Here is a 24,327-nt window from a genome sequence, read left to right as displayed (position 1 = left end):
AGTAATAATAATAATAATAGTAATAGTAATAATAATAAATCAACTTCACCAAACAGAACATAAACTAGGCCTATAATAATAATAATAATAAAAAAAAAACTAGTCCATGACACTTCTGCAGGAACAAGGACTTCCAAAAGTCCCAGTCAGTATGGATCGTATGTTCATTAGTTTCTTGCATGTCAGTATCCCGAAATGCAGCTCCAAGTCCCACTCAATTTAGAAATTAACATCCATACTTAGGCTATAGTTTAAATTCCCATGAACTTAATCTTGTATGTCTTGTTTTAGTGGCTATTTTTGCCATAGAGCTGGATCTGCAGATTGATTAGCTGTCGTAGAAAGCCACGGTTGGGGATGATCCCACGGCCCTCCTTCACAGTGGTGATGGCTTCCACCAGGGTCATGTGATGTTTTAGCATCAAGTAAGCCAGGACCACTGTAGCTGAGCGACTCACACCTACATGGCAATGGACCAGGACTTTACCTGAAAATGCAATACAAACTGTTGATGAATTCCCAAAAGTTAAATGTGGGAAAAGGAATATGGTGACACCATGGGATATGCCTCTGACTACTGAGTATGACTTTAGAGAAAAACAAATAAACAAACATCAAATACCACCAGAGTAGGCTACAGTAAAGTGTATAAGTGAGAGATGACTGCAGTCTGCTGTCCTGTTGGTCTGCCCTGCTCTTAGGCTCTATTTGGCTCACTATGCACACTTCTCATCAGAGCAGAAATAGCAGTCATGCACAAATGTAGCACAAATGTAGGCCTATTGTAATAAGCCGAGGATCATGGGCGTATACAATGCCCAGTGTGTCTGGTCTGGGTAGGCTATTTCTAATCACAACGGAAGCCTATGGACATGTCTGTCTCAGAGATGCCTAACACTGAAAAAAAAAACCTTTGAAACGAGATTGGCAATAAGCTCACTCAAAGTCAAGGTCTGAGAGGAATCTCAGAATGCTCACCTCCTCCATTGAGGGCCTTGTGAATGAATTCAGCAGCAGTGTTGAAGTTTGCGCTCATGTCGTAGTCAGGAGAATCGCGGCCTTCGATCCCGAGGTATGTCATGTTCATGCCCCTGTAGTAGTCGGGCCCACCACGCCTGGACGAGTGTGCGCAGTTCACAATATGGGTGAAGCCACGGGCCGTGAGTTCACTGCGATTTTCTGCACTATCACTGCAACATGACACACATTCAGCTGAATGACAGGTTCAAAACAGGTGAACTATGACAGGACATAGGCCTATATGTGCATTGGTATACCAATGACAGCTGATATTTATGGCAATGTGGCATTATGACATGCAGGTGACCATTCAATTATCAGGGATAAAGTTGTTTAGGCTATTTGGGCACATATGCAGCAACAGGTTAGGTAACTGGAAGTAGGAATAACACTGAACTGCATTTTTGAAAATGAATCTGTCACAAATACGTTTTTTCTTGGTTGTTAAATGTTGTATTCAATTACATATTCGTCATTGCCTCAGATAGGAGAGGCGACCCCTTGGGCCCAGATCAGATCTTGAATGTGCCATAAACCAATCATGATCAGCTGATATTAAGTCAGTCATTAGATTACGCATAACCAGACAACATGCAGCTTCAGACTTTTATATTGCCTAACGATTCCATTCAGTGGAGAGCATTCACTTACTAATCCCCAATGTAAAGTTTTGGCCAAACTTCGTCAGCATGGCTAATGATCATTTTCCCGGTGAAAAGGAGACGTTCGACTTCCATCACGGCAAGTCCAGGGGAACTGAAGTCAATCTCCGGTTTGACTGAACGTGAGGTAGCCTATCACTTTGCCAAAGATAATTCCGAGTAGCCATTCTGCCGAAGTCGCTTGATTCAGCCTAGTATTATCTTGATCATCCAGTGATTGCGCGTAATCGTAGATATCCAAATCAAAACCTTTTGATGTCCAATTCTTGTAAGCTACAATAGCGAAGTTTAAATTATTGACATGCCGTTTGCTTCGAAGGGACCGCTCGAATTCTCAAGTTGTCAATTCATGGCGTGGTCTGAATATGTAGCCACGGGATATTATAGCCCCTGCAACGCAAGGGGGATATTTTTGGAGCCAGAAGTGGGCACGCAATCAAGTCACCCACGTTAGTCGTGGGTCATTTTACAATACATAAATTAAATTTTACGAGCTCTGACAGCTCTTAACTTAAGACTTAGCCAAGTCACTACCATGCACATACTGATATCAAAGATATCAAGTAGCCTAAATAGCTGCCTATGCCTACAAAAGTAGGCCTATAGGCTAGGTGACGTTGAATTCATCCGCACAATATTGTAACAATATTTGTGGATGGCAAAATCCTCAAAACCTTGCCAATTTCATGTTAAGAGTCATTCTTATATTGTTTCATAATTTGCCCTCACAGGGTTAAGCACAGAGTGATGAATACCTCCACATCTTTACTTCCGAGAGACTCTCTTTGGGATGTTTATTTTAATCCCTATATGGTTGGGTTTAAGATGTGTTGCTGGCATTAAATTCAGAATGTTCTTATATTTTCTATGAAATAGTACAATTTCTCTCCTTCAACAGTTGATATGTTGTCTTGAATTGATATCTTAATTAAATATGGGGTTGGCATGATTTGTAAATCATAACCTTTTTTAATTCACATTTTACATGAGTAACTGAGGACAGCATGGTCATAAAACATGGTATCAAAACAACTGTTCAGTTTGTTTTTTTTTTTTGGAGATCCATTTCTCATCCCCTGTAGTCTTTTGGTGCAGTTGATCCTTTCCATCACAAGAAATTATCTGGCGTTTTGATAAGCAGCTGATTCACATTATTGCCTTAATCAAGGATCTATAATACTGATAACAGCAAAGATGCTTTCATAAGCATTTCACTAGGGTTGCCAAGCAGCCATCCTCCTTTTGTAGGCCTACCTCTTGGCAAATACAAATCTAGATATTCCATGATTGATTTCATGTCAGGAAAAAAACAGTATTATTCAGGAGAATATGTTGGGAATTGTGCTAATTTCTCAGGGCACTCTGTGATTCTTAATTGCAGCTAATTGAATACATTCAATTAACACCTTGAAGGGACAGAGATTTTGAAGGAAATCATGTCATCAGTCTCTTTTGAACCTTCACAGTAAGGTAAACAATACAACATGTAAGAAAATAAGGTCACACCACATTAACAATATCCTGATAGATTTAATGTGATTCACCACCAATGCTGCTTTCCTCCACTTATTAGGAAAACAGCACCCCTGTGTGGCCAAAACCATGCATTACATATAGAAACAATTGCAGGCAGATTTGTTGGTCCTTAGGATTTCTGTGTTTTCTACCTTATACAAATATATCTCTCATGTTGCATGTAAAGTGTAGATATATATACGTTTCAGTTTGATAGCGAGACAGATTATTTACAGGATTAGAGAGAAATAACACAATGATCAACACAATTTAAACATTACTGTCCATGCACAGCTCCAGTTTTTTTCTTTACATATAAAAGCACCTGCTGATAGTATGGCACAAATCTTTCAGATAGAGAATCAGGACAGATATGCTTGTGATCTGGAAGAGGACCAGCAGAAGGTGGCCAGGGGGGTGACTTTGGTGCAAAGTGTGATGTTAAAGGTACTTTTGTCTGGTTGTTTTGAAAAGTGCCATGACCATGAAACAACCCGCTTTGTCTCTTTCATGTTAATGCTGAATATATTTATATAGTACATGTCGTTTACACAGGTGTTTTCTCTAAAAAAATGTCTTACATACATACATACATATATGTATATACCTCATCAAGAGGCCTAAATATCTTTACTCTTATAAACAGATCCACTTCCCACTAAAAGTTCTCAGTATGATGCTGCGTTAGGTACTCCGGCAGAGGACTTCAAAGTAATACGAGATGAGAGCAGATATGAAATCGTGTGAGAAAGGGCACCAACAGGTGTTTACTTAAAGGCTGTGCCAGGGCACTCTATGAATTAGGCTGCATCATCTGATCAAGTGCAAAAGTAAGAAACCCACTCCAGATGCAGTAGGAGGTTTTATATATTAGAAGACAGAAGGGCGCAGTCAGTAAAACCATATGAGAAATGTGGACGCTCATCGCAAACATGTTGTGAACAAGAAGAACGAGCTGAAAAGATACAAAGGACCGTTCCAAATTAGAAAGTGTTACAACAGCATGACGACACGGCAAAAAAAGAAAAAAAGCACACCAAGCAGGAACAAGCGTAGGAATGGGATTGGGTTTTTCTTTATCTTCTCTCTGTTACTTAAACAATTAGGGACAACAGCCTCAATCCATATTCTTAAGTACTATAACCTTCTGGGTTGTGGCAAATGGCTTTGGCCATACAGCTACAATTTTGCTCTCGGAAATGATGCCAATGTCAACCACTGATATTGTTTTGGAAAAAACTACACACAATCAGATTACATTAACAAGGACAATTCTTTGGCCAAATGTTCCCAGTGCGCATTAGCGCCCACTCTGGAACTGAGACTGGGAGAGGAAATTGTCGTGGGGAGATAAAGAACAAAGGATGCTGGGATATGTGTCAGGAGGGGAACACCAGCTCGAAGGGTTTTGGAGAGGATGGACAAGAGTGTCAGCATGTTCCACATGCAGATCCAGAGAAAACAAACAGGATGTCCACTGTTACAGTGACTGATCTGTCCTTACAAAAGAAACCTCAATGTCTCATCATTAGTGGAAGAAAAATAGTATATGGACAACAGCAGTCAGATCTAATCCCATTAACGGCATCATTATCAACTGCAAAGTACCACATTTTCGTCTGTGTTAGACTTACAGAAAGTGAGCTTCAATGCAGAAAGCTTCAAAGAGATGAGACAAAAGGCCCAAAGTCTAACATCTCATAATTCATGCGGTCAACTGAACGGAAATGGTCAGTGCAAGCCAGGGAGAAGGAGTACAGTGCGCAGAGTGCCTTGAGACAACAGAAAAAGAAAATGGAAAAGAAAAAAAAAATCTGGAGAACCTCAACATCCAAGTTCCCACATTTCCCTTCCATTTTTCTCTCCATCTCTCTTCTCTCTCACACACACACAGACACACGCAATCAGAAGGCCTTCTTCTCCAGCTGGTCCAGTATTCCCTGGATCCTCTGCACGGTATCCTTGCGGGCCAGCCGGACCACTTCCTGACCGTTGGTCTCCACCGAGTCCAGCACCAGGAGCTCTTTGGTCAGCAGCTCCTCCAGGCACCGGTAGCTTTTGTCCGTCTTTTTGCCCACAAACTCGTCCACGTCCTCCTGCAGCAGCTGTACCCGGAACATGACCTGCTGGACGCGGGCGAGACTGGGGTTGTCACTCAGCTGGGGGCCTGGCGGAGCTCTGGTGGGGTTGGGCGCCTGAGGAGGAGGAGGAGGCTCGGCCTGAGCTGGCTTGGGCTCCTGCACCTTCCCGCCTCCTGGCTTGTAAAGTTGAGGGGGAGCGCTGAACTCCGAGGGCTTGCCCTGGGCCTGGTTGGGCGTGATGGGTCGAGGTTTGGGCCCGAGGGGCTGTGGACGAGCCTGTGGATGAGCCTGTGGATGAGCCTGTGGATGAGCCTGTGGATGAGCCTGTGGATGCTGCCCAGAGAACTGATGGTCCTGAGGGGTTGAAAACGTGAGGACTTACTGACTTTTTATATTCCATAATATAAAAACACAATGCTGCTTTTTTTTTTTTTTTTACCTCAAAGTAACAGCCTCAAACTCATTCTGATGCTACACTGACTTATAAAATGGAGAGTTAAAGAGAAACTTTGCAGTTTGGGCAATTTCTTTGCTGTTTTCTTGGTTTTTTTGCTCGTAGGTTTCTCTGCAGAGCGTCCCCTACAGCTTTAGCTTGTATACTTTACAACACTCCTCAATCGGTCAGTCTGTTGCTTTATGAGCATGATCACGAGGCTGCGAGACTTTCTGTTTGTCAGTGCAGCAGCCCGCCGGCCCAAAGTTGCAAGGGTGGGTTTTCCACTCACAGGCACTAGGTGGAAGTGAGACACCCACCATCCAACCCGACATATAACCATTCCAATGACCGAAGCTGTTCAGTTAAGATAAATTGAGCTAGAAAAAAAAAAAAAACAGCATAGTTCCCCTTTACGTCTCTTACATTGCCTATGCGCACCCGGATTGCTTAATATTACACTATGTACCGCTGATCACATAGATCAGTTTATGACTAATTGGGCATCATGAATACTGACAGCAAGGGACATAGCTATCAATTCTTTCTTTGTGTTCCTTTAAGCTTACAGTTTTTCACAGTTGCTCAAACACTAAACCCCATTCTCTGAATCAAATTCTCAAATGTCTGAACACATTTATTGAATTGCTCCCTTTTTTGGCAAAACCATAGACTACTTTCACCCATTTCACCCATTTTACCAAACTCATTAACCCGTTTTGCAAAACTGTGAACACATTGTACATTCTGATGCACTTCTTAATTATATTGATAACCAAACAATGCAGAAGTTGAACACAATTAGTACACAGTTGTCTCCATTTGAACACTACCACTCAAAATTGATAACACTTCTGTCTAATGATGTGACAACCAATATAAGTCAGTTCAGAGTTGACAGAGACGCAGGGGACAACAAGTGTGTGTTACAGTAGAAGTGGGGTACAAGGAAGAGGAGGGTGCAGGTAGGAGGAAGAGGATGAAGAGAAAGACAGAGTCCCAAGAGTTGCAATACTGTAAATGATGATATTTGGGCAACAATCATTGACCATGTTCTGGTTCATGGAATGCCAATGAGAGAAGCAGGACTTCATGGTCCAACCCAACATCAGTGGTTTCTCTGTGGCGTCAATAATCCAAAGATTCAGACTACAGAAAAGAAATAGCGTAAATGTCCATTATCATACAGTACAGTAATCACTGAACATCCACTGTTACACACTTACTACCCTTTGAGCTCAACTCTGAGAGAGTGAAAGAGCTGAGTTATCAGGATGTCCAAGTAAGTCTAAATTTAGGCACAATACAATATTACAGTATTGCATACTTACAGTACTATCAGAGTCTGTGGCATCACAGTACAAATCATATTCAGTACAGTATCAGTCTGTCTTTCTGTTCACTTACAAAACTATTGATTTATATCTTCATATAGGCTAGAGGATATGAGTAGAGAGTGATGTAAGTCCTTATTCTTTATTTTCATTGTGATATTTTATTTTTCAAATTAGAATGAATACAATTCCTCCAGGAGCCATAAACCCTGCCCTGAAAACTGTGTCTTCCATTGTTTGGTGTATTGTCTCATCACTGCTCTGCAGGAGTGTAATTTTGCCTGATGTATTCAATGATTTGAGACCATTAGTTAGTTTTGAGCAAAGTGTTTTGAGGTGATTGTTCAGTTTTGCAACAAGATTGAAGGGTTTCGAGAATGTAGTTTGAGAAATGAGTTTTGTGTTCACAGTTTTGAGAAAAAGGTAAAGAGTTCTGAAAAAGGTGTTCTAGCAATTGTGAAAAACTGTAATAATGTCTGGATATGCAACTCTAACACACAGAAATAAAAAAGGATTTATATTATTTATCTGACAGATAGTTAGAAGCACAAGCAACAGGAAGAGGTCACAACATGACTTTAGAACGTACTCACCACATGTTACTCACACTATGTACCGCCATGACAATAGATATCCAGGGGTGAGGCAATAACTATCCTGAGTCACACCCTACACCTCTTAGTATCCTCTCTAAGCTCTCTCTAAATCACAGTTAACGGCGAGGTAAAACTGAACTGACAGTCAGTTCAACTACAACAACAACATCTGCTATTCAAAAGGCTTTCCAATCATTAGTCAATCATCATTTATCAGCAAGGGAATCCAGTAAACGAATATAATGGAAAATGACTAAAGGAAAAAGTAGTGTGTGTGTGTGTGTGTGTGTGTGTGTGTGTGTGTGTGTGTGTGTGTGTGTGTGTGTGTGTGTGTGTGTGTGTGGAAAATAGCCCACTGCATTCGAGCACATGGATTAGGTGTCTTAAAGAGCACAGACCTTTATGTGTGCAGTGGGCCCTACAGCAATTAGTGACCTCCGATAGCCTGGTGGTGAGCAATGTGCGGTTACATAAGAGGCTTTAGCACAGCCCGCTGAGGTCATCCACTATACTTAAGACTCACTTGACTGGAAACACTGAAATTCCAATGGCTCTGACAAGCTACACAGCAAAGTCATTAACAAGTAAATACACACAACAACCCCAAGTTACATTATGAGATATAAACTGCTCTTCTCCTGTTATATATTCCTGAAGCCACAATTGGCAGGTAGACCACTACATAACTTCTACCATGCTTAATATATGACAACAGACTTTTCCTTTCAGCAAAGTCTTTCATTATAGATCAGCGATTACATCACTGTGTGAAACCAGGAAAGGAAGAGTGAGGAAAAGGGCCTGTTAAGTCACACGAAAAGAATGCCTCTCATAGCTCACATATACCTTGTGCTCATATGGAGGAGGGGCTGGTCCTTGCCATGGAGGGGGGTGGGGAGGCCTGACGTGGTTGCCATAGGGACCGTGCGGTGCTTGGTTTCCGGGCTGCCATTGCTGTTGTGGGGCTGGAGAGGGGCTGTAGCCCCCTGAATGAGCCCAGGCTTCTGGTTGTGGGGCTCTGGAGTGCATGGCCTGCTGGCCCTGGTATGGAGGATTCTGGGGCATCGTGGTACCCCCTTCTCCATAGTGCTGGTAAGAGCCTGGGTGGTAGCCAGGGCCCTGAACAACAATAACATTAACAGGAACACCAGTTAACTCTAGACATAAGTAAGAGAGCAAGTGATGGGCAAGGAGGGGGATCAAGCAGAACATACTGTCCACAGACACTTTGTCCTCTACCCAATGTTTGTGCGTACTATAGTGAAATCCTTGGGAGTTTACAACACAGCAATGCTCTAAGTCTATACCGACAGTAGTGATAGAAGAGTAGAATAGTAGTGAAGAATAAGTTAAACCATGAACCATACATGTACCCCTTGACAGTGTTGAACAGGATAAGGAGGTGGTGCTGGTTGTGCTGCACTTCGTTCTGGACAGCCCTGATTGTGGTAATGAGGCTGCCGGGGTGGCATTTGTTCAGCACAGTAGAACGGATTGGATGGATGAAGCATATTTGTGGAGTACTGTTGAGGATTGTAAACTCCATTGGGGTACGCCGAGAGCTGCTGAAATGGGACAGACAGAATGTAGCCTACATGACAAAAGTTCACTGATTCAGGCGTCAATTTGGATTAAAACAAAGCCGTGACATAATAGTAGGATGAGTATGGTACCTGATAGGGCGGTTGCCCGTTTACCTCCGTGCCTGGAGGATACGCATTTCCATAAGGTCCTGTCGTATGCGACTGGGGATACCAATAGTTTGCGGGGTATCCAGAGTATGGCGTCGAATCCTGTCATGAAAAAAGTTATATTAATGTGATGAGTCAATGCTCGGGTATGCACAATATTCTTGACAAATCACTGCCACTCAAGAATTGTTCAGCACCCTGATGCGAAATAATAAGCATCGTACAGCATAAACACACCTGACATAATTATGAATCATTAGCTTGGTTCACTTAACTTCCAATTTAGAAGCTATTTGGGTATAGCACTATCCAACTTAGATCACAAAGTTGGACATAAGTAACGTACACATGTCATGCAATGGATGACATTAACGGTTACATTCAATGTAGCGGCATATCAATTAAGGCAGCTATCTGAAAAAAATGTGGCCCATCATGAAATAACACTAACGTAAAAAATCATTCAATAGCATTGCATATTGTGTGCGTTCAACGTTAGCCAAAAGAGAGATACACAATTCAACGGTGCACTAGCTCAGGTTAACTCGCAAATCGTTACTGATGGACTAATTTAGTTGAAAACAACGGCACAAGGTACAGACTGTACAAGGAAGGCACGTTTTAAATCTAAGGTTATCTAACTACAAACCGTGCTGAAATCACTGCCAATTCGCTTACTCAAGAGCATGTAACTAGCTAGCTATTGCTAGCGCTAGATTAGCTTGTTTGCTAGCTTTACAACTCGACAGGGTCTGAATGCTCCTTTCAGCTGAACTAGGTTAGTAACTTTAAGTTGACTAAGGTTTCTTACAATGTGTGAAATTCTAAATTGCCAAATTACTGATTACCATGGTGCCGTTCCAGTTATTATTCTCCGAGTTAAAATGTGATGGCCAGTGCGGTTTAGAGCTTGCCTGCATTTGATGCATGACCCAAGCAGGCTCCCCTCCACTCCTGTCGTTGCCAGCTGTGTCGTACGCCATTGGCGCAACTCTCGGCTCAATCAGAAAGCTTTACAGGAGTTTGCTACACCGCACTCTCACCAACCACTTTCCACCGCAGCTCCAGTCACACTCAACGTTTCAAAAAAGACTGTTTACACTGTTCCTTTAAGTTTCCACTTCAGTCGCTTCCTTCACAGAGACTGTTTTACATAACGCTATGTGCGTCAGAGTACATATCGACAAATGAGACGGCAGAAACTGTTGTCAGCTGTGGTGACGAGCTACCACAGCAAGCGAATGGACCAATAGGAAAATCCAAAATTATTACCACGTGAGGGCAAACATACAGGGATCTACAGATCTTAGCGTACCGAAAAGAAGGTCAAAACCTCTAATCCTTGCCATTAAACTTGTTTTTAAGTGTTTTCATGTAGCACTGAGCACTCAGACTCTAACGCAGGCCGCAAGTACAGACAGAATCTCTCACATACGTGGAAAAGTAGACGGAACACAAGGGGTTAAATTTGACAGGAAATATGTGCTTCTTCGGACGCTGTTTCCTGTTCCAATGCGATACTTGTTTGAACTGATCCATGGCTTGATGTACTAAGTTGTGAAATAGACTCCCTGTAACCATAAACCCTCAAAGAAGACAATCTGCAAATGTAACCAGAATGAATTATATGCCAGGAACTGCTAGTCTAATCGAGGACATCGATAGTAAGTTGGAATTTCTATCGCACGGCTGAGTTGAGAGGTCCTTCGTTAGTAACACACGTTAACCATCCTTGTGAGCTAACGTTAGCTTCACAGTATACTTGGTTCGGCAGGTGAAGAGGGTAAACGTGGTATTTACTGTATGCTCTTGGGTCCTGGATCCAGAATGCCTGTCTTATTATGATACTAAAATATCCCGTTGCAACACATTTTATTGTAAGACCCACGATGATGAATGAGATATTAAAACCTCATACATTTCAGAGTTGCTAGCATGTCGCATGCTCTGATTGTCTTGAGAGTAACGTTTATTAATGACACATGCAAGCTTCATGAATCTTTGTATTTTCCCTTCAGAAAAACACCTCGTCCTACTTCGTGACGGAAGGACGTTAATAGGAATACTCAGAAGCATAGACCAATTTGGTATGTAATACAAAAACCTATTTGTGCATCCTTACTTAATTTCGCATACTGCGTAATTTGTCTCAGTTCTTATGTAGCCTAAAAAGGTCGGTGTCGTTTATGTAATAAACACATTCGATGAGTTCACACTAGTGTGTAAAGAGTTGTTGCCCAGTCGTTTGAGGTCTGAGAGCAGGACCAACCATGCTATCTATGGTTGAGTGGAGTGGGTTTTCCTCTATGTTGCTACTGTATCTGCTCCAGCTACGTTAGCTTCAGTGGGCTACCTTAGGCATATTTGCAAAATAAATTAGTAACCTACTGTGATTGATTACCAATTTACTACCAAAAAGGTTTCAAGTAAATGCAGATAACACTTTTTGACATTGTTGTTCAGTTAATGCATTTGTATTTTTAACATTTAAAAGGAATATATTTCCCCCCTCAGCCAATTTGGTGTTGCATCAAACTGTGGAACGCATTCATGTTGGCAAGAAGTTTGGAGATATCCCCAGAGGGATTTTTGTTGTCAGAGGAGAGAATGTGGTTCTACTGGGTGAAGTAGTGAGTATTCCTCCAGATCATATGATTATAATAAAGTATGAGAGTCATTCAGCCGCAATCACCCCCATATTGTTCAACATTGCACATGTAAGAGTTGAAAGTAAGTGTTGTCAAGTGCAATTCCAGCAACTTTCTTGGGAGAGAGGGTATTCTGCGGTTTCAATGTGTTTTGCACTCGGCATGTTTGAAAAGATTTGTAAAGACAGGCCTACTTAGGCCAACTTAAATATCCTCTTGATATTTAGCTTTTATCAAAAGGCTTAATTTGTTTGCCACTCTGTACATCTCTGTCTACAAATTATCTCCTAATCCCTCATCACTGTTTCGTCCAAACATGGAGAAATAACAATGTGCTTTACAAACACTGTTGCACAAAGTAATGCACTTTGGTATGCTCTACTGTTTACATCACATGTGTTGGCAGTTTTGTCTCACTGACATTCCTGTTTGTCTTATTCCTACAAGGATTTAGATAAAGAGTGTGACCAGATACTCCAGCGTGTGTCCATTGAAGAGATCCTGGAGGAGCAAAGGATAGAGCAGCAGGCCAAACAGGAGTCCGAGAGACTCAAGCTTCAAGCTGTCAAAGAGCGAGGCCTGTCTATTCCTAAAGCAGACACCCTGGACGATTTTTGAGTCTGTTCGTCAGCCTCTCCATGTCTGCGAATAATAGAGAATGGTTCCCTTTGGGATTCAGTTGTAGAACTTTTTTGTTGGGTTTGTGTTTGTGTTGAGGAGTTATCAGTTGGCAGATCATAATGTGATGGTGACAGCATCATTCCATCAAAGGACTGGAACTGGAAAAAATAATGAAAGACGTCCACTAGAATTGCCTTTGTTGGTTGTGTAGGTGTATCTCATGGCAAGAACCCTACTCGCATACAGTAAATGCTACTTTCAAACACAATGTTGTAAACTCACTTATCAGTTTTGTGCCCCAGCCTTTGGTTTAAATGAAGCTGTAAACCATCTTTTTTGTTGGTAGTAAGAAGTAATAGCTTGATACTTAATGGTCCACTATCATTGAGTTTTTGTTTTTGTTTTTTTTTCGTCGTTTGTTGGATGCCCGACACTATACACTTACAGGATGTGGACAAAGCAAACTGAAAAGCACTTAGTTTAAACTGCTCTAAAATGATTGTGAACTTACGGTTAAGAGAAATGTTTCTGTGTTAATTATGTTAAAAGCTATAGTGGCTTTTATTTGTCAGCATCATGTGTAAGAAAGTGATGAACTGAACCATGACAATATTTTTCTTCAATTAAACTTGTTTTGTATCACTAGATGCTGAATGGTTTTGCCAACATGATAATATATTCTTTCACACAAGCTTACGTCACAGACCACTTGAAGGTGCAAACAATATTGATTTTGGTCGATTTGACCACCTATATTTCATAAATATGTGATGACGTCAAAAAGTTGTGACTGGATTAACTCAACATTAGGCACCTCCGGTATGTTTAGTGTTCTAAAGATGTCAAATAGCTTGTTATAGTTACCAAAAGTGATGCAAGGAGCTAGAAGTGAAAACACGTGGATGGCTATGAAAACGGTCCTTTCACTATACAAATAAACATGATAAAATGCTTTTATGGCCATTGAGCCAGCTCATCTCCTTGTGATCGGAATAGTGATGCAGCATTTTCACCTCCAACAGCATGGCATACCTGGTTACCTGTATGTTTGTGTGAAAGAATACCATGGGTTGGCAAGGATTCTGTCCTTCATTTGTGATATGGTCACATTTAGTGTAAGGTGTTTCAATCAGTCATTAGGCCCATTCGACTTCTTTCAAACCAGAATTGTACATAATGTAATGATTGAAAACGTACCAGAATGTCAGAAATAATCGCGTCTGAAGACGGCCACATCAAGTCGAATTAGTTTTTTTTACTTATTCAGTAGAGGTAATGCAAAATTCTAGTCTGTGAGGAAATTGGTTAACTATTGTATGGTTCATTCAACCAATTCACCTTTCGTGGTTGTCTTCAGTGTATCATGGTGCCACCAATGCATTCAAGGCGCAACCAACCAAGGTCTTTCCTGTACGCTATCAAATATATTAATTGGGAACTCCCTGAGCCAGACCCCCTAATTTTGGGCATTTGGTACCATTCAAGGGGAATAAGTCTCATAGTGATTTTGGACCTCATATCCATTGTATGATATCTTACAGGTGAATAGGCTGAACTTGATAAATACACTTAAGGGTGCCTTCCTCAGCTACCTTAGCAGGTAGCTGTAGCTTTAGGCCAGGGACAGATGTCATCAGGTGGTGTCCAACCTTCACTGGGTGTTTCGGCCCTCAACCACAACACCCTCCAGTTGGTGGGCCCGCAGTGAGTGGCCAGCTCACTGCCCACCTGCCCCTGGCTTCCAGCATTCCTCCTCTCTCTTACTCCAAATCCAGCATGAGGCTCGTTCCGCCTCCTCCCCCATCCGGCGAGCTTATGTAACTAATAGATAGGCCTATTCCCACAAAACTTTCACATGTGATTATTTACATTAAGTCAATATTTGTATTGCAACTTTTCTGAAATGTTATGTGTATTGGTCCAAATGAGCCATTATCTACTGAAATTTGCAATAATTTGATTATAATTTGATTATAGCCAATATACAAAGTACAACTACCACTTAACACTGGATAACATCAGATTCAAAATTATTTTTTATTTTTCATTTTGGACATATTAGAGTGAAATGTTATTACAGTGGATGTGTTGAATTTGGGTATTTTGAACAGATCAAAATACTGCCAACAGCCTTTTTTTTTTTTTTTTTTTTTTTTTAAAGAAAAAACAAATCTATAATTTTCACAGCTCTGAACCAGAAATCTCCAGATTGTACTTAGAAACACTAACGTTTGCAGTTATGCTCCTATATGACAGATAATGTTACACAGGAAAGTAAATAGAGGTTGTGGAACATTTAACATGAGTTTTCAGAAAATGTAAGCCAGGCATTCTAATACAACATTTCAGGAATAACATACTTCAAAATTAAAAACAAAAACAAGGATGTTGAATCTGACTTTATCCTATGTTAAGGTTTTTGTATTTGAAATGTATGCAAATTATTGTTAACATATATTGTATTTCAGAAAACTTCCAATGCAAAAACAATATTGACAGGTCTATGTAAATAATCAACTGTGGATGTTTTGTTGGGATATCTGTTACTTGAGATGTAGTTTATTCTATTCACCTGTAATATCCATATGGATCATATGCATACATGTCAGGTTAATAACACTCAAAAGCGACTACCAATGCAATGCTATCACACCTGTATTGTCTAACTCATACCTTGCCAAAAATCACTATTCCCTTCAGATGTACCGACCAACCCCTCTAGCTCAAGGCTCCACAGTAGGCCTACCGGTTATTGGGAAAAAGGTGTAGCCTACATGTGCTACGCAATTATATTGGACACATGTGTTGAACAAATCATAAGGTAGGCTACGTTAAAAAGTACCTTTGGCATTATAGATGGAACTGCGTGGCCTGTCTGACTGATGCATCTTTCACTTGACGACACCGCCCCCTGTGACAGCATTTGGTATTTTGTTGTTACAAACCACGTATCTCAACAAAGTGAGTTTATCAAAACATGATCAAGAATAGACCGAAATCTACAGCAGTTTGACTTGTTCATCTGTTAGGCTAATGGCATTTGTTTGAACACAACACTAATACCATTTGTGTTAACTGTGTGAGGAAAGCAAAGGGGTAGGCTACCTTACGAACCCAACCTCAGTGTCATTAAGAACCGAGAGGGGGAGCGCGCTGATACTTTGTCAGCTTGTAGGGAAGCCTACTACTTTGTGAACTCCCCTGCGGTCTGCTTAAGGTTGTAATCTACCATGCTCCAGCCTCGGCTACTCGCTACACTCAGGAATGCATCATCAAAGGATGTAGACACCAGTCGTCTCTTGTGTTGATTTTGATTCTGGGTGAACGGTTTTGATTGTTTGATGGGAATCCTGTCAGAATCAGGCTCATGGCGTTTGGAACTGGAAATGCTCTCAACGCGCTTTTTGGAACGGACAGTTCAAACCGCGCGTGTATATAGTAAATTCTTCAGTAGTTTACGAATAGAATTTTCACTGTACTAATATGTACATATTCTGACTTTCCTTTTTGCCACAAACGGGCGAAAAAAATCTGTCGGGATCGAGCGTGAGTTTGCTCTGTGTGTAGCCTACTACTTTTACTTCAACGAACGACAACATCAGACTGGATATTGATGGAGCTGGAGAATATTGTGGCTAATACGGTACTGCTAAAGGCAAGAGAGGGTAAGCAATCGCCAACATTCACCTAGAAAAAAATGCATTTTGTATGAAGTCAAACGCCATACGCTATACCAAAAAACGCTAGCCGTATTTTCGTCGATGTTGAGTAGCCTATTAATGATGATGTAATCTTACTTTCCGAAGCACATTTCAACAGATGTAGAGAGATGTTACTGACAATTTATTAAAAAGACGGTTCTAGCCACAGCTATCAGTGCGGGCCTGTGTAATAGCCTACCGTTTGACAGTTCGTAACGTTATGTGGTTCACCTTCCATACTGTTAAACATCAGCCTCCCACATCCGTTTTACGCTTCGTATGGCAAATTACGATTTCGGGAGGTAGTCTGACCGTTTCTGACATTTCCTCGAACATAACGTGAACTTTTTAATGCATTGCATGGGTGTTCATTGTGGTACATTGAGGTCCGTAAGCGAGAAAATTGGTGAGTGCGTAATGTGTAGACGCCGTTCGATTTCAAGCTAACACCAAATGGGACCTTGGATAACCCCATTCGAAGAGTAAATGCATGTATTGAAGATCGTGTCTATAGCCTGACATTTTAGGTCTACTAGTCCGCTGACCACGGTAACCACAAGAGCCTCCACTTCCTCAAGTGGCACAGTTTACAAGGCCCCAAGACTCATCTACTCGTACGGCCGCGCCACACCGGAATCGTATTATATAAGACAGTGGGAGGCTCGTGGAATCGTTATGGCTGGTGTCACATCTGTTCTGTTTAGGGCGAAGCTCACTTGTTTCCATTAACACACTGTTGCATCTAAACTGAGACTAGACATTGATGGATGCCGACATTGAGGCTTTCGCGTTATCAAATAGTGATGCTCAAGTTAAAAAACGTCTGTTGAGTATGAAAGAAATGTCATAATTGTCTTATAGAAATGCTATCACATTTCGAGCAGAAACAGATGAGGCTATATTGGCCCGAAAGGAAAGCATCTGATTCACTCTCATCCTGTTCAGACGGTTCTCTGAATTGTTGTTACACCACCTTCCAGGAGTGGGATGTGGGAGAAAGAATTGGCAGCCTAAATTTCCTTTAGATTCGTGCGATTAAAACAACAACAACCAGTCCCCATTGATAACCATGTCCTGTTACTGTCTGCTGGTCATTGAAAAAAAAAGACCAACACACCACTGGCCCATATGAAGCCTAATGACTCCAAGGAAAGTGTGTGTGTGTGTGTGTGTGTGTGTGTGTGTCTGTCCGTCCTACTGATTGCCAACGTCACTATAGACAAATAGGAGTCTCAAAAAGTAGTTTGTCTCCTGACTGCTTTCACAGTAGGATCGGATGCTGTGTCACTCTCATGACTGAGGCTCCAGTAACTGTGTGTCTGCCCCACTCTTCCCTTTCCTCTCCTGCCTGATTCAATTATGCCATTGATGCAGCAGCAATTAAAACATGAAGGCAGTGATGCTTGTCAGATGCATTTGGGCAGTTAATGGCTCAACCTATGCTGCATCCCTCCTTTGTCCCGACCCCAGCACAATCTCTTCCACCTCTAAGCCCTTTGGCTCCACCTTTGGACAGTCTGGTGTGTGTAACCCTCTTTGTTCATGGGTAGCACCCCTTCTGTGTAGGTCCTGTGCCATATTGGCCCACCAGCTTTTTGAGTTATGCATTTAGCATTTATAATCTGCTGTCAAACTGGCTAACAGTTGGTAATCAAAGTGACTGTGGATAAATGAGGGAGTGCATGCTATATTTTCTATGATCTGTGCTTTTTCATTGTGTGGAAAATAGTAAATGAAGGAAGCCATCCTACGGAAGGATACATATTATGCTATTGTTTCAATAATAAAATATATTTCTTCACTCATTCATTTGATGCCTTGAGACAATTGCTTTAAAAAGCATACAGGATGTTGCATGTTGCATGAGGGCATTTAGGTTACTGCCAGTCAGTTTACTATATCAAGCCAACTTTGATAAATGAGACTAGGGATAAGATGAATGGCTGTATTTTGTGTTCTCTGTGTGTGCATTAATAATTTATGGCCATTTTCTCTTAGCACAAAAGATACAGAGTCCTACTGGAGAGGGAGTTACAATATCACTCCTACTCCACTACACCAACATCCACATCTCTCCCTTCTGATGTATAATTATATAGAGGCCCAGAATTAAATTTGATAGTGTCACTCCAGTGCGGTTTACGGCTTAACTTGTTTCTACAGGACATGATGATGTGACATTGTTTCTGCAAAACAGGATCAAATAAATGTAGTCTATGACTATCAGTAGCCTACATGAATACAGCCACAACGATTTCAGCGATGTTGATAAATAAACACGTTGTCTTTAAGTGCTACTGTACTCTGCAGAATGACAATACAGTTGAATCTAATCTAATCTAAAAATGGACGGAGCAAGCCAGGTGTAATTAAAATAACACAATGTATGAACTCCCCTTTCCATCAATTATCAACATGTTGGGTGCCCATTTAGCGCTAAGTAGGTACCCTGTTTGTCTAAGATCAATGAAAAGAGTCATGCTCCTACCCACAACAACGTCATATAGTGCAATACCACACATTCTGGATACGCATGGGGGAATGTCAGACAACCATCTCCTTATTTTAAGTCAGTGTGGCATGAAAATGAGTCTGGAGCCATTATTTTAAGGTAAAATAACTACATTGTGTAGCTCTTATTGTGTTCAGTTGAATGCTGTCTGTCTTCTGCGAGGAATAACACAACTTGCTGTAACATCCATGAGAAGTTATAGCTCGGACTTTGTCTGATGCTGACATGATGCACTTCCTTTTGCATTATAGACATTTCTCATGTGTCATGTACATGTCCAGAAAATGTCACAGGTCTCAGTAAATCTTATGGATTTTCACACTCATGGAACATTGAACAGTAGCAAGACTAAATAGAAAAAACGTTGCATTGCAAATGAGAGGCTGCTGTGCTTACTCTGTACGGCCCACTAGGTACAAGTTAATAATGTTTTAGTGGCTCAGCACCTTCAAATGTTGTGCAGATATTGCATGTCTTGTCTTTCTTTGTGTCAATCAATGACCTCACAAACTTCATTTAACTGAATTTCACAAGTATAGTTGTGACACATGATGCCCCTGTAGGGGAGGCGTGTAGGTCATCACCAGCCGTTTCCTGCACACAAGTGGCGGTAATCCAGTCTTCTTGTGGTGAATATCCACAAACAAAAAGTGTTCGTTTCTTACCCTTACATGTAATGGCAGACTATTATACTGGTTAACATTCATTTATCATCCTCTATCTAATTCAGCTTTAGCCTGTGACTTGGATACAGAATAGAAGCTTGCTACTTGAGCCATGCGAGATCTTGGTTCTTGTCGGTTAAGGGTATTTAGTTCTGGAAGTACATAGTGGTGGAGGAAAGAATCCATAAATTTTGCCCATGACCTCACTTTACCTTAGATGTGGGGGAGGTCTGTAGCGTTTTACTTTACAAAATGTTTGTGCATGTCTTTGTATGACTGTATTCAAGTCTGAAAACCGTGATTACAGCAAAGAAGTTGAAAGACCTTGAAGTATTTGCACAGATCATCTTCCGCCTGGTTCCACTGTAGACTGACATGTGGAAGGATGAGAGAGAGAGAGAGAGAGAGAGAGAGATAGAGAGAGAGAGAGAGAGAGAGAGAGAGAGAGAGAGAGAGTGTGTGTGTGTGTGTGTGTGTGTGTGTGTGTGTGTGTGTGTGTGTGTGTGTGTGTGTGGTACGATGGTAGTGGTGGTGGTGGGGGTGGTAAATTCCTGTGTGAGGGTGTAATCCGACCCCGGTCTCTTCTGAGGACTCGGCCATCCCAGAGTACAAGCTGTAACCCATGACGACTGCGAATAGGCCCTCCCCCCTCCTAAACCCCCATTCAAGAATTCAGTGCCTGGCAGTAGCTCAACTGTGGTGGAACCCGAGCGCCATGAAAGAATGGACGTCATTGCGCGCCATGCTAATGAGGGAGGGAGAGAGCGAGAAAGGGAAAACCATGGAGGAGAGAGAGAGAGAGAGAGAGAAAATCGTGGATGAGGGATGGATAGAGAGGGAGAGAGAGAGAGAGACTGAATAGCAGAGCGGGAACGAATGAGTTTTGTGAGAATGTGTGTGTGTGTGTGAGAGAGAGAGAGGAAAAGGGGCTAGAAGAAAAATTACATGTTGGGCTGGGGAAAGCAGTGTGAGCTCCACCGAATCCAGATGCTGGTCGATTGCATCATGGCTCCTTGGAATCACATTCCTGACAGGCATGTTTCCTGTGTGGCCCGCTGATGCCTAGTCGCTGTAAATTTCTCAGCCTTAAAAATAAAAACCGGAGACAGATCATTCTTTTTCACTCCCCTCCCTTTTTTGGTATGTTTTCCCAGAGAAGATGAAACTCCGGCTTTTTAGTTCTCCCGCAGCCACAGCTGCATCATGCAATGATGTGTCGCTAAACCCCCCTCTCCCTTTCTCTCCGAAGGAAGTGCGTTTGGAAGCCAGAGATGCACTCTCTGGCTTAACCAATTGTCCTCTCGTGAATAATTGATGGGGCGTAAGTGGTTTGGCTGCAGGTTGTCTGGTTGCGCTGGTTGCGCATCGCGCCTCCACAGGGGAGATGTCGTCTGGTCACGCCCGTGTGTTTGCAGGCTGGAAGGGGAGCTCCATCCTGTTCAGTGGGGTGGAATGTAGCGCAACGTCGAGGGGCGAAAACAACAGCTGGCAGACCGTAAGCTCTCGCACTCTGCTTTACACTCGCTCAAGTAATCGGGAGTGTGTCGTGCCATCACCTGGGTTTTTGATTGCTTCTTGCCGTTGTTTGATCTATATAGTTTGATTTATTGCCTGATCAGGTCACGTTTCAGTGAAGACCAACCAACCAGCTGTCCAGTCACTGGAACATGTTGACTCTTTTGCACTTTGCAGTGGTGTTTGTAGACTCCTGTAACACTTTTTCAGTGCCAAACACTCCACAATAACATTTTAAATAGCTCCCAACATCCCGGTCTAAACTATAGCTTGGAGAGCACAACAAACTATAAAGGCATTTGAAGAACATGGACACATGCCTCAAACATGGCCAGCAGACTCCTTTAATGCCTGACTGCCTTTGTGATGCAAAGTTTTTTGACAAGGAGAGAGCCTGGCCTGAATTGAAACTGATGTGCGTGAAGATGTGATTGGACTCTCCCAACGTAGCTGTTTGTCATGTGGATGAGAGGACACGGATTTACTGGCCATGTCCATGGCGGTCTTGTCTGTTTTAATTCCATGCCGATTGTATCCGCGCTAACGCATTGGCTCACTTGTATTGATGTCTGGAGCTTAGGATGATAAAAGGAGGCTTGCTTTGTAGGATTTTGATCATAGTAAGGAATGACTTCAACTATATTGTATCCATTAAATAGGAAGGGTGAAGACAATAACTGGACAAATTGAGTTTGCAAGAGCTACATTGTACATTGTAGCATTGTAGCTCTACAGGAGGAAATAATGCATCAATGTTCTGTCTGAATAAAGGAACCAAAATTCATAAAACACATGTTTGGACGAAACAAGCAATCTACCCATGACTTTCTAGTTTTACAGGATTAACTGTTTAATCAAACATGGCTACATTGCTGTGTGGTCTCAGAAGGGCCGTATCATTAGAAGAATAAGTTACAATCGACCAGAAATCAGATGGTATCTATATGGGGCTCACTGTTAGACTACCGGCTTTCTGTACTTTACCATCGAGCTGTGATCATAAGCTTTGGTCATGCTGTCAGGCGTCTTGGAAAGCTATTGAGGGTACGTCACTAGCTCTGTGTTGAATCTTATCAACTATCAGTGTTACAGCTGAGAGGCCTCTGGGATGTACTGAACATTCTTATGCAAACGCAAACCCAACAACTGCCATAGGAACATGAACCATAAAAAGCCATTTGAACAGGGACAGCCAGTCTCCCTGCTTTTTCATTTCCAAAATGACCCACTATAAAAAATTATTTGGCACCAGGAGATTACTGAGTCATATATTTATCATGAGATTTACCTCTCATCTGCACCACCACACCCCTAACGCCTTGTGAGACCCAAATGGTGTTCATTTTCAAGCAATGTATTTTTGAGGTTGCCTTGGGCATGGGCTTTTCATGGGTCCACTTCCCCCTCCTATCCTCTTTGGCAGCCATTTATCATTGGCGGACATTATCAGCGCAAGAGTCAGCCCAGAGCGAAATGCCAAGCTACACAAAGGTCAAGGGGGCCTGTCCTTCAGCTGTGCCACTCCTCCCAGTTATGCATTGAAGGTTAGCATACGACCCTGCAGGACAACCCAGATAAATGGCTGTTTCACATAGCACACGGCACTGGTGGTGCAAGCCTTAAGCAGTGACACATTATTTTTTGTTTCACGTTCTGAGTGTGTCGTGTATTGAAGTCTACCAGAGACCTCTTCCAGTTGTCAAGCAAACCACTTAGCCAATGTTAGCAAATACTTCAATTTTTATTATAGGCTTTCCTTCCTCTTGGTTCACGCCGTTTGGTCATTTGGAGGAGAGTGATGGAGAAACGTTCGGCCTGCAAGGCTTTCTGGCCGTGAAAAGAAGTGTGATCAGAATTTTCCGTCCGAGATGTTTGCTTAAGTTTGGAAAGTTGAGGAAGTTCCTCATAAGAAAATGGTGCCGTATAATGAGATGTATCCTGCCCAGGAACTCCTTCACAATCATTCATCATCATGTTCAGCTGTAAAACAAATAACCACAGCTGAACTGCCTAGCTCACTGCACACTTTTATATCTAGCCTAAGTATACATTTTGAGTTTGGGACAGGCCATTTCCTGGCCAAATGGCCTGAACATTCTGCCATGTTTCCCAACAGGTAATTGATATCCCAAACCCTTAATGTTACGAAGAACAAAAACCCTTATCTCACTTATAGTCTTAATTACTTAAAGGCCCTCTGCACTGCATTGTATTTGTTGTATGCAATATGGTAGAGGAATGCGTCATGGAGAATTGTACTTGTCCCGGCTTGTCGGTGTGGCCTGTTGCGTGGGGTGAAGCTGTGCCTTCAAGCTCTGACGCTTGCATCATCAGCCAAGGTATTGTTTGTTTAGCGGCTGCCTGCCACAGTGGAGTGGAAAGACTGTGAAGTGGTCGTTCTAAATTGGGATTCCGGTCACATGAATGGTAAAAGAAGATGGAGACCGAATATATTTTTTTTCCCCTGCCGTCTTCTCTGCTTGGGTCCGGATTTGTCGAGTTATAGTTTCGTATAGTGTCCATATTTGTTCAATTGTATGAATGTCTTTCCCTTTGTACCATTGTACTGTGGATTGCTGCTGTTTGTGCGTATGCTGAGTTTGCATAATAAAGCTTGCCAAATAGGTGCTCTGAGTTGGTTGTACATGAAATATACAGTATGTGTTTTATTTTACACTATTGAACCATCCCCAAGTGAGCCCCAAAGCGTTAACGTGGCTTTGAGCATGACGCAGACTTGTTGATGAATCATTAGTTGTCCCTGGTGCCTCATTCAATTTAAAACCAATAACAACCCACAACAATTGCACAGCAGCACACAAGGCTGCAGGTGTGTGTGTGTGTGTGTGTGTGTGTGTGTGTGTCTGTGCATGTCTGTGTGCATGTGTGGGATTTGATTTAATTTAGTTCAGCAGGTGCCATCTGACACAGTGTGTGCGCCATTGTGGATAAGAGTGGACAAGACCTCTGGGCTAGCCTGCAGGTGTCGGAAAACTGAAGGAAGTGAAGGGGCCACTGAAGGAGTGGAACAGGAAGAGCAGACATGAGCATGAAGGCGAAGAGCAAGACGTTGGATAAGTCTGAGAGCAACTGGGTGGAATCTATTTACACTGAAGAAATGGAAAGTTTGAGAATGTGTGTGTGTGTGGGGGGTGGTTTGAATGAGAGGAGAGTGATTCTCACCAACTGATAGAGAGAGAGAGCGACAAAAAAAGACAATAGCGACGAGACGGATCACCCTTGGTGTCTCTGTCGCTCTCTTCCCTCCTCCCTTCCCGCCACTGCTTTACGTAGAAGCTTGGGCTATGACATAATGCCATAAAGTTTTATGGG

At 42.1% G+C, this 24,327-nt stretch overlaps 4 protein-coding genes across 8 annotated transcripts in view; 2 read left to right on the top strand and 2 right to left on the bottom strand.

The window, feature by feature from the left end:
- Window positions 1-73: 73 nt before the first annotated feature.
- Window positions 74-2,132, bottom strand: LOC134089612 (dual specificity protein phosphatase 26-like). Its single transcript, XM_062544070.1, has 3 exons — window positions 1,672-2,132; window positions 979-1,190; window positions 74-487 (listed from the first exon to the last, which is right to left on the bottom strand). Exons 1-3 carry the CDS (start codon window positions 1,755-1,757, stop codon window positions 288-290), a joined length of 498 nt encoding a protein of 165 aa, XP_062400054.1. The 5' UTR covers window positions 1,758-2,132; the 3' UTR covers window positions 74-287.
- Window positions 2,133-3,192: 1,060 nt separating this feature from the next.
- bag4 (BCL2 associated athanogene 4) lies at window positions 3,193-10,462 on the bottom strand. 4 transcript variants are annotated; one of them, XM_062543381.1, is made up of 5 exons: window positions 10,181-10,462; window positions 9,315-9,434; window positions 9,009-9,206; window positions 8,488-8,760; window positions 3,193-5,632 (listed from the first exon to the last, which is right to left on the bottom strand). In XM_062543381.1, exons 1-5 carry the CDS (start codon window positions 10,313-10,315, stop codon window positions 5,102-5,104), a joined length of 1,257 nt encoding a protein of 418 aa, XP_062399365.1. In that variant the 5' UTR covers window positions 10,316-10,462; the 3' UTR covers window positions 3,193-5,101. The 4 variants fall into 4 exon arrangements, with proteins under 4 accessions (XP_062399365.1, XP_062399369.1, XP_062399368.1 ...); XM_062543385.1 differs by having other exon boundaries at window positions 9,015-9,206; XM_062543384.1 differs by having other exon boundaries at window positions 9,009-9,203.
- Window positions 10,463-10,638: 176 nt separating this feature from the next.
- Window positions 10,639-13,248, top strand: lsm1 (LSM1, U6 small nuclear RNA associated). The gene is made up of 4 exons (XM_062543380.1): window positions 10,639-10,996; window positions 11,351-11,419; window positions 11,847-11,962; window positions 12,428-13,248. The coding sequence occupies exons 1-4, from the start codon at window positions 10,951-10,953 to the stop codon at window positions 12,596-12,598; spliced, it is 402 nt and encodes a 133-aa protein (XP_062399364.1). The 5' UTR covers window positions 10,639-10,950; the 3' UTR covers window positions 12,599-13,248.
- A 2,541-nt stretch (window positions 13,249-15,789) lies between these two features.
- The window catches only part of grk5l (G protein-coupled receptor kinase 5 like), a 45,276-nt gene continuing 36,738 nt past the window's right edge, over window positions 15,790-24,327 (top strand). The window contains exon 1 of one of the 2 annotated variants that reach the window (XM_062543379.1): window positions 15,790-16,266. In XM_062543379.1, the coding sequence (XP_062399363.1) occupies window positions 16,215-16,266 (52 nt within the window). In that variant the 5' untranslated portion in view covers window positions 15,790-16,214. The remainder of the gene's footprint in view (window positions 16,267-24,327) is intronic. The other variant, XM_062543378.1, reaches the window with a different exon arrangement.

This window comes from Sardina pilchardus, chromosome 8 (genome assembly GCF_963854185.1).
Source record: "Sardina pilchardus chromosome 8, fSarPil1.1, whole genome shotgun sequence".
Lineage (NCBI taxonomy): Eukaryota > Metazoa > Chordata > Actinopteri > Clupeiformes > Clupeidae > Sardina > Sardina pilchardus.
The sequence above is the reverse complement of the archived record's forward strand: the minus strand, read 5'-3'. Positions and strand labels throughout refer to the sequence as shown.

What these genes read in the sequence shown, in the direction of transcription:
- LOC134089612 (XM_062544070.1), bottom strand. Translation starts at nt 1,757, where the DNA reads ATGGAAGTCGAACGTCTCCTTTTCACCGGGAAAATGATCATTAGCCAT. An exon ending in AAACTTTACATTGGGGATTA is followed by an intron (nt 1,191 to 1,671) that starts GTAAGTGAATGC and finishes GTCATGTTGCAG; the next exon opens with TGATAGTGCAGAAAATCGCA. An exon ending in CAAGGCCCTCAATGGAGGAG is followed by an intron (nt 488 to 978) that starts GTGAGCATTCTG and finishes TTGCATTTTCAG; the next exon opens with GTAAAGTCCTGGTCCATTGC.
- bag4 (XM_062543381.1), bottom strand. Translation starts at nt 10,315, where the DNA reads ATGGCGTACGACACAGCTGGCAACGACAGGAGTGGAGGGGAGCCTGCT. An exon ending in ATAACTGGAACGGCACCATG is followed by an intron (nt 9,435 to 10,180) that starts GTAATCAGTAAT and finishes TTTTCATGACAG; the next exon opens with GATTCGACGCCATACTCTGG. An exon ending in ACGGGCAACCGCCCTATCAG is followed by an intron (nt 9,207 to 9,314) that starts GTACCATACTCA and finishes GTCCCATTTCAG; the next exon opens with CAGCTCTCGGCGTACCCCAA.
- lsm1 (XM_062543380.1), top strand. Translation starts at nt 10,951, where the DNA reads ATGAATTATATGCCAGGAACTGCTAGTCTAATCGAGGACATCGATA. An exon ending in TCTAATCGAGGACATCGATA is followed by an intron (nt 10,997 to 11,350) that starts GTAAGTTGGAAT and finishes TTTTCCCTTCAG; the next exon opens with AAAAACACCTCGTCCTACTT. An exon ending in TGGTTCTACTGGGTGAAGTA is followed by an intron (nt 11,963 to 12,427) that starts GTGAGTATTCCT and finishes TATTCCTACAAG; the next exon opens with GATTTAGATAAAGAGTGTGA.